Source organism: Balearica regulorum, chromosome 24, assembly GCF_011004875.1.
Source record: "Balearica regulorum gibbericeps isolate bBalReg1 chromosome 24, bBalReg1.pri, whole genome shotgun sequence".
Lineage (NCBI taxonomy): Eukaryota > Metazoa > Chordata > Aves > Gruiformes > Gruidae > Balearica > Balearica regulorum.
This window is the reverse complement of record NC_046207.1, coordinates 5,658,542-5,667,449: the sequence shown is the minus strand read 5'-3', so window position 1 is coordinate 5,667,449 and position 8,908 is coordinate 5,658,542. Positions and strand designations below refer to the sequence as shown.

Sequence of the window (8,908 nt, the reverse complement as noted above, 5' to 3'; positions counted from 1 at the left end):
TTCCTGGGAAAGGGACGCTCTCCAGAAACAGGATCTGATCGAACGCAGCCGTCCCTGAGCGGGTAAACAAGGGGAAGTTTATCTGACAGCAGCGGGGGAGAACTCTTGAGTTACAAATACTTGGGAATAGTTGACATCATCAGCGTGACAGACTGTCCCGACAGTCACGTTCCTGCAGCATACGGAGTCCCCTGCAGCTAAAGGCACGCTTTCATTTTAGCTGCAAACTGCGTTTCTCAGCTAGCTGCAAGAACAGTCGGTCACGCGTGAGCACCGCAGCACCTTCTGTGACGCCCAGCCCAGGACGCGGTGGTGGAGCAGCTTCCAGAGGCCAGCGTCACCACCGCTGCTCCCTCCCCTGGAAGACGGGGAAAAGCACTCTCACCCATCCCTGATGTCTCAGGCCTTCCTGTCCCACTCTACCACTGTTCTTCCCCGCCACGCGCAAGCTGTTGACTCGGGAAAGTCTTACGCTGCAGAGCAAAGACCCGAGGAACGGTCTTATTCATTGCTGAGGAAGCGGACTCCTGCCCGTGGCTGCAAAACACAAGAAAGAGTCATTCCCCTAAAGAAATTCAGGTTACAGGGACGGACCGGTACTCTGGGGCTCAGGAGACCCAGATACTGTCCTTACCTCTGCCAGGAGAGGATTGGGAAACTTAATTTTGTCTACCTATGCCTCGAGTCTCAGATTTTAAAATGGGGACGAATCTCGATCAGCTTTTGTAAAATGCTCTGAGATCTCTGGATGAGGAGTACTTAAACATACACACTGGCAGGTTTAATGCAGTTACGAGCAAGGAAGAAGGGGCTAAAAAAATGTCCAGACGTCAGGATTTGAATTCTGTTTGTCCTGCTGCTGTCATCTCGTCATGTGTTCGTATGGTGTCTCACCTACATCTGCCTCAGCCCCTCCAGCTGGGAGAAAAAAAGCTGAGACTAACCTCCAGAAGGTGGCTGGGGACTGCAAAGCTTTGAGATCTCCGAGATAAGACAGCGAGGGAGCGCAGGATGCGGAGGCACGGACGGCGTGACCATGGCCCACGGCATGAGGATGAGAGAGGGGTGCTGCTCCCTGGTAAATCCGCACCAGCGGAGGAGCCTGGATGGGCAGAGTTGTAAACGGTTCACATCACTGACTTGTTAAAGAGCAATTACTATTTACAGCTTGACTCACGGAACAGAACGGACACGTTATTCAGCCTGAAGGAATGGAGCTCACTTGGTGTACTCCTCGCCACTCTGAGGTACGCCTCTGCTAGCAGATCAAAGTCAACTCACTGAGCAGCATTTGGGTTGAAATCGGGTGAAATTCCCTCTCTTGCAGCTGTTCCCCAGAGGGAAGGCGGGACAAGGCAGGAACGGAGGAGCCTCACAGAGCTGCGGTTTGCTGCTGGGGTTAGCAGAATGCTGTCCTGCTCCAAACCGCTTCTCTACCCCCCTCCCCACCCCTGAGCTCTAGGACACAACCCAGAAGCGCACAGGGCGTCAAGTGCCGTTTCACTGACCCTCACCACCCCTCCGTGCTGCTGACCAGGATGACTTTCCTTAGGGACTGCTCCCATAGGAAAGCCAGGGGGAGAGAGAGGGAGAGAAGGATTAAAGAATTCTGTACAAATCTGGCCTTAGTAGCAATGAAAGCCCGAAAACCCAGTGTAAAACTCAGGGTAAGTGAGATTGCGGAGTCAGCTGTCCCCAGTAGTGCTTGGGCTGGAGCTGTAAACTTGAGCTAGATGCACCGTTTTTCTCCTCATTGCCATAAATGGCACTCTCAGCATTCACATTACAGAGGCTTATATCATCTCCCGCTTTCATAAACTGACTACAGAAACTGGGAGAGAAGTGCTGAAAAGCTGCTGACTCCAGAGACGGGGTACTTGGCGTTATTTTGGCAACTGGAATAGTTAGAACAAGAACTAGGTGACCAGGTTCCCCTTCCCGAGTCTGTCGAGGCTGCTCAGTACCTTCAGGTTTCTCAGAAAATCCTACCTAAGCTCCAAAGGAACAGGAACCATCCATGATTTTTATATATCCAGAGCTTGGAGTTCAGTGGAAACCTCTAAGAAACCACTTTAGATGATGCCAGGTTTAAGAAGTTAACACAGGAATCCAGAATAAGATTATTTACACTGAAAGGACGACACAGACACCAGGTGCGGCCTTTCCTCTGTGGGAAGCAAAACGTTAAAGGCTGCTTAACGCTCAGCATTTCTCTAACCCTGAATTGCAGCAACATGGTGGATTTCTGCGCGCTCCATCTCACCTTGCTGGAGCAGCGCGAAAGCTGAGTTATGCGCTGCACAGAGATGATGTATTTTCCTAACAGTCAGGTGATGAAATCCAGTTTTGAAAAAAAGAAAAACCTGGATGAAATCCAGCCAGCACAGATGACTGAATTACACAAGGCTGAGGAGAGACACTCACCTGGTCTTCCTTGCTTAGAGGAATGATTTCCAAGCACTTTGGTTATGTTCAGTCTTAAAATAACCTCACTTTTCTTTCCTGGTTTGGGTCCCTGTAAAAGAAAAGTTAATGAGTCCACAACATCAGCCTGGTGAAAAAGATGACAGTGGAGCACAGCACACTATCCTCTTTGGCTCTCAGTTTTGGCACATACGTGTAATTTTCCCCACACGTTTTTCACTTGAACATGAATAATTTTAACCTTAACCCACAAATTTAGCACAGCAAATTGAGCTCTCCTGGAATGAAAGTTGGAAAGAGCCCAAATGGAGCTGAGCCACTGATCTGCCTGAGGTTTGATCGCTTGTTACTGCTTGGTCCTTCCCTCTCTGATCCTCCTTCACTAACCACAATCCGCTCGGCAATAGAAGAGGGCTTCCCTCAAGCTGCTGTCGCCCCTACGGCTGCCGCGAGCCTTGTCCTGGTGGCCAAGACTCGTTGGTCCATTGCCTCTCACAGAGCGTTTTCGCTCATACAGGTATTTTGCAGGGGTTCAGGTTCCTTTAGCAGAACGCGGGTGGAAAGTCTCTGAACCACAGCGCTACAGCGGCTAATCCAGGGGCAGTCGGTGGTGGGTAACACCGAGACCTCGCTGCATCTCATGGCCCTGTACAGAAACAAGTGGGTATGGGTTAGAGGAGGATTTGGGAAGTCAAGTTTAGGGGTTTGCTTTTTTATTATTATTTTTCAAAGGGTTCACAAGCTTATTTGTTTGCTCTACACTATTTAATGTTATTACACTTAGTTTTACTATAATTTAAAATACGGAGCACATTCTTAATGTACGTTTAGGGAAAGACCCTGGCCTTTGGGGAAGCAAATACGCCTTTCCAGGTGCTGCAGTTCCCCTTATGCTAGAGAAAATTTTGGTCCAAAATCTGGGTATTTTTGGAGACTAAAGCGGATTCTGAAATTTTCTTTCCCAGCTAATTCCACATCCCCCTGGCAAGCTTGTGCCTGTTTCCCTGACAGATTAAATATTATTCTATCCCACGTGTAAGAGTCTTGCAAATATCGGCGCAATGACTACATATAGGAATGTATATTTTTGTTACTACAAAACTCGCCTTTTCCAAATTGCTTTGGAGAGTTCACACGTGCAATTATTATTTTTTAAATGGAGGGGACACTTTCCGAGCAAACCTGGCTGTGTGTCAGCAGCAGGACTGGATCTGCGTCAGCCACGGCAGGGCAGGAGGCCACCAGTCCTCCACCCACCATAACCATTCCCAAAAACAATTTAAAAAAATTCCATTTCCAGCTTATTTGAAGCTCAGCATTTCGGTGTCATGGGGCCAAACGCAGTGCAGGTGCCTGACCATTCCATAATGGCTCAGTATCAAACTGGCTTCCTATCAGCTTCCAGTCACAACCAACGCCAACTAGATTTCACCTGCTTTCATTATTTTTATTGCCCCTGCTAAGAAAAGTGATCAAATGAACACATTGAGATTTCCTTAAGCCTCAGATTCAATTACCTAAAGCTGATGGGGTAGAAGAAAAGGGAATATCTCAAACTGAAGATCCTCCTAGCCGAGGCTGCTACACCTAATGATTAGGGAGACAGTAAGGTAAAAACCAAAACTATCCCCCAAGCGTGCCCCCTTCCTCCAAGTCCCCACCAATCTAAGCATGGAGTTGTTTTAAATGGTTTAAAAATATGAATTAACCCTTTAAGCCCAAGACTAGAAGAACATTGCACAAACACCTCGTGCATCCTGTGCTCAAGACCAAGTAATTTACATTGCTTGGATATATTTTTCTTCATAAACCGCTGCCTTGGTTCACGGGTGAGCAGGAAGCAGCCCCTGCGGCGAGGGCAGCAGCCATCCCAAGCCCGATCACCTGATATTCAAGCGAGCAGCTTTGGCACAGCAGTAAGACTGCTCGCTAGGCAAAAGCCTGACCTGCAGCCTGGCTGTATCAACCTGTGTTTTATCAGACCAATGTTCCACCTTAGGAATCGAGCTCCTACTTTAAAGGGGCATCTTTACGGCAAGGCAGTACCTTGGGCACAGCACGGCCAACCTGTTTGCAACAGAAACCAAAAACGAGGTCTGCAAGGACTGTTTTCCTAAGTTTACCTGAAACTGAAGAGCGGGAGAAGGGCGAGGTTACAGCAACACACATCGTTTATTTTGGAACAACTCTGCTGCCTCCTAGGCAGGGGGTGCTCGCTACAGAAAGCTTTCTGTGGTTTTGTTGGAGGGGCAACAGGGGGGCAAACAGAAGGCAAAAGGACAAGGTGACTTGCTTGTAAATACCAAGATTAAAGCCAGGTACTAGCGCTGTATCAAAAAAGTTAAAGGAGGAATAAACCACAGACTCCTAGAATATCTCCAGTTGGAAGGGACCCATAAGGATCGAGTCCTCGCAGGACTCCCTGAAGCTAAACCGTATGGCCACGAGCATCCTACCAACACTCCCTGATCTCCGGCAGACTTGGGGCCCTCACCGCTCCCCCAGAAGCCCGTTCCAGTGACCGACCACCCTCTCAGCAAAGAGGTGGGTGCATGCAGTAAGTTTAATCGTTAAGAAAACCTTTCTGTTCCCAGACGTTCACCCCGATGTCTCCGTGAGGAAGTATCAGTGCAGAGTTTTGTCATCCCTCGATCACCAGGACTCACCCAGGCAGGACTACCTCATTACGCCTGACAGTGACAGAAGAGACTCAGAGGCAAACTCCTCCTGCTGCTGCCAGGAAAACTTGTGTCGCTTTTATTTCCGTTATAAGCCTGTACTAGGAATAAAGGACCCCACTACTACCTACCTAGTTTAGGTCTTTATCTAAGATTTGACACAGAAACTGGCAAAACTGCCTGAGAGAGAGGGAAGAAAGAACGTATCAAGGTTCCTTCAAACGTGTTTAACTGGAATAGATACAGCAGAGCCCTTGTTAAAAGCTAGCTTCTGTACCATTTGGCTATCCCTGACATGTGCTGGGACGCTGCACCCGGAACAGCCCTAGCAAACACACTCAATTCATACGGGTAATATCCTCACAGACCATCACATGAGCCCCATGTCATCTCTTTCCTCTTGCTGTTCTTGTCCTGCCCCTCTTCTGAGGATCAATTTGTCTCAAATGAAACAAACAAACAAATCTCATATTAAGTGGACACATCCCAAACTTGCTTTCATGAAGAATTAAAATCTACTTTCTTTGCATGCAGAAGAGACCAGGACTAATCAGTCTGCTGAGAGTATTCAGTTTGCTCACTGACCACAAGCTTGTTATTTTTGTCACTCTCCTTCAACTGCTTGCATGTCATTTGCATTGTTTAAAGTCAAAACAAGATCACCTCAACTTGCAGCTACAGTACTTCTCATTTCATACATCACCAGTCATGCTGGAATCACAACTTTGCTTGTTATTTTGTCAATGTGCAAGAAGCAGAAGAGAAACCAGCTTACTCTTCTGAAATGACATTGGCTCTGCAGTGCTGACAGCAGGAAAAAACATCAGTCAGGTTAACAGATACGACTCAGGACAAACAGAATTCCTATTTCAGTCTCATTTCTGACCATGCAGCCACACCAACCCCTGCGACACTGTTGGATAGCACTGTGCCTCCACCAACTATAAACTTGCCTGTTTCTAGTGCATATCCCCGCCCTGGCTCATCCTGGTTGGCATCAGCAGCCTTTGCACAATACTGTTCCCTCTTGCAGAGCCCCTCAACTTTTCAGGTGTTTGTTTAACAGAGATCTGCTTACTCACAATTATTTTCCCTTTCCTTCCCCTTCCAAATTCTGTCCTGGTTAGTTCTTTAGTGCTTGACTACAATCTTTATTCAGATTACACAAGATCTACTTACGATCAGTACGGTATGTGCTCACTCAGCTGCCCTAAGACCTAGCACTGATAGCAGGAGAGGAGAAGGATGAGAACAAGGGTTTCCTTGGGCCCGTTAAAGCCACCATCGACGTGCGACCTCCGCTGTTCCCTTGGAGGTTTAGGTCCTTTGAAAGCAGCAACACTCTTTCAGGCTTCAAACAGAACACAAGATCAGGATGTGAATTTCACATTGACATTTTTATTAACGCCAACTGTTTTAATTTTTTTTTTTTTTTAAACAATAGCACAAAAATGTTTCAGGGAAGCAGTCTGACAGTTAGTCTGATGACCTTCTGAAATACAGTTAAGCCACACCAAATATGAATTCCTGTTAAAGAAAAAAAATAAATATGGAACTCCAACCTTTGTATTAGAGGGTGTCGTGCCTGGTTAGTAGACCACGCTGCTTTGTGAAGTAAATGATGGCACACAGCTTAGACTTCATCATCACGCCAGTCATCACTAATTTAAGGCTTCTGAATCAAATTACCATCAACATCACAGAAAGGAATGAAAAGCTAGTGTTGCTACGGCCATGAGGAGATTGAACAAGCTGGATCTTTTAGACAAGTAGCGGTGTCTTGAATAGAAGAGACCTGCCCTAACAGCAGCCAGGAGAACCAGTCACATAGTAGTTATCTCCTCATTTGCATGCATTTTGAGGGTGCAATTTAGTAAGAAAAAAAAATAAATTGCATGAATCTTTCTCTTATTTAATGTGGCTATGAAAGATGTTTCCTTACAATTCCGTTATCTCTAAGAAGGACATCAGCAAGTGGAACCAAGGAGAAAAACCGAAGAGCAACAGAACATTTTTCTTTTTGCTGAGAGGTAACACAAAAGGGAGGGAACCTACTATCCTTGGATTGGGGGGGGTTGCAGGAACATCTCCCCAAAACCTTGCGCTTAGAATGATGCACAGACTCTATGTTATACCAGCTACCTGCCTTTCCGAGTGACCTGTTCCACACGACGCTTAGAGGCATTAACCCAGTCCTGCCCCAGACTCTCCACAAAATTCCACTGACCTAGGAACCACTGGTTTGTTTTTTTGGGGAGGGCTGGGGGAGGGTGTAAAAAACAGAACATCTGTCAATAAGAGTGTCAGGAGGGGGTTGTTAAATATTTTAACCACTGACAAGGCTTGAGGAAGTTTCACAGTTTTGTTATGCTCTATTTTATTACTATCATATTTACAGATTTTTCTCTCTCTTTTTTTTTTTTTTGCTGAATTGCTGATAATTTTAATAGAATTTAAATCTGGAGTGTGAGCAGGAACCAGTTAACTACATTCATTGTCCAATCCCCATTGGTTTGAGAAAAAGACTCCAAATTCTTGGCATATGAATCAGCTGTTGGGTAGCTCCTCCCTCTCCCCATGAGGCGGCAGCAGGACTGCAGCGGTGGCATGCACAGATTCACACCATGGCTGGTGGGGCCTTGCGCTGCAGAAAATATTGGTGGATGTTCTCGGCGTCCCGCTTCAGCCAAGCTGCATTCAGCAGAATATTTTCACAGCACTGCTGGACAGTGCGTTCTGCCGATGGAGCTGGGTGACTCTCAAAGAAGGCCTGTATAAAAAGCACACAACCATCCATAAGGGTATAAACAGGCATAGACAAGATCATATTTTTAAGTCGCCACATTCCCTAGGTTATATAGAAATGCTTTTGTGAACTATGTTCCTCGTGCTATCTGCTCCCACCAACGTCACAGACTCTTGACAAATTTGCAGCGTACTTGCAGAGTTTGCAGGATGTGTAAACCCCAAGTACAGAGTGGGAAGAGCAAATGCCATCATTTCTCTGCTAAAGGAAAGCCACGGTAGGATTTCTATGAACTAACCCAAACGCTGCCTCCTGTCCCGTCTTGTCCTTGCTCCCAGGGACAGCAAGTGGCACAAAAAGATTAATTCAGTCCCTCATCAGGAGGCAAGAAACGAGCAGCAAATCAAGTGTGTATTTCTGGATACTTGGAAGAAGACACTAAGGGAAGCCTAAGGCCATTTTGCAAAAGCATTTGCTTGGTATCAGATTTCTTAGCGCTCTACCTAGGCCTCTTTCCAAGCTGCATAATGACCTCCAAGCACCAGCAGCACTCGAGTTTTGCTGAATATTCTCACGTTTCTTTCTCCAGAATCAACAATATCGATCCCCTGCGAATAGCTGAAGCTGAAAAAACTACACCAGAGGCTGCTGTGACTTTACAATGGGTGAAGGGGTAGAGTAAGCTGGTACAGCCGGGAGTCACCCCCCTCGTCACTCAAGCAAGCTTTTCCCAGTACCTGGCGGATCACCTCACGCTAACGTACCCTACAAGGTGACGTGGAAACTCAGACGCAGCTAAAAGCTAGGCATACTTTCTCAGGAAGTTCTCTTGGTAGGTAGTTATGATTTAGTTATGGATGATTGTTCTGGTAAGTGTTTTGCAAAGCGTTCTTTAAGAAAAAAATTAACTGCAGTGCAAGATTTCTCTGTAAAATCACTTGTGCTACTAAATCTTTTCTAAGAAGAGATCACTAGGTGGTAAAAAAAGGATAGACGGAGCTCATGGCTCAGCATATCTTTGAAATAAGAATTCCTCCTGAGCATTTTCCTCACAGGAAAG

General features: G+C 46.4%; 1 protein-coding gene across 1 annotated transcript in view; it reads right to left on the bottom strand.

Annotated features, from left to right (window-relative positions):
• Nucleotides 1-6,480: 6,480 nt before the first annotated feature.
• The window catches only part of NPEPPS (aminopeptidase puromycin sensitive), a 39,918-nt gene continuing 37,490 nt past the window's right edge, over nt 6,481-8,908 (bottom strand). Inside the window, exon 23 of the mRNA XM_075775174.1 lies at nt 6,481-7,872. Coding sequence (XP_075631289.1) covers nt 7,720-7,872 — 153 coding nt within the window. The 3' untranslated portion in view covers nt 6,481-7,719. The remainder of the gene's footprint in view (nt 7,873-8,908) is intronic.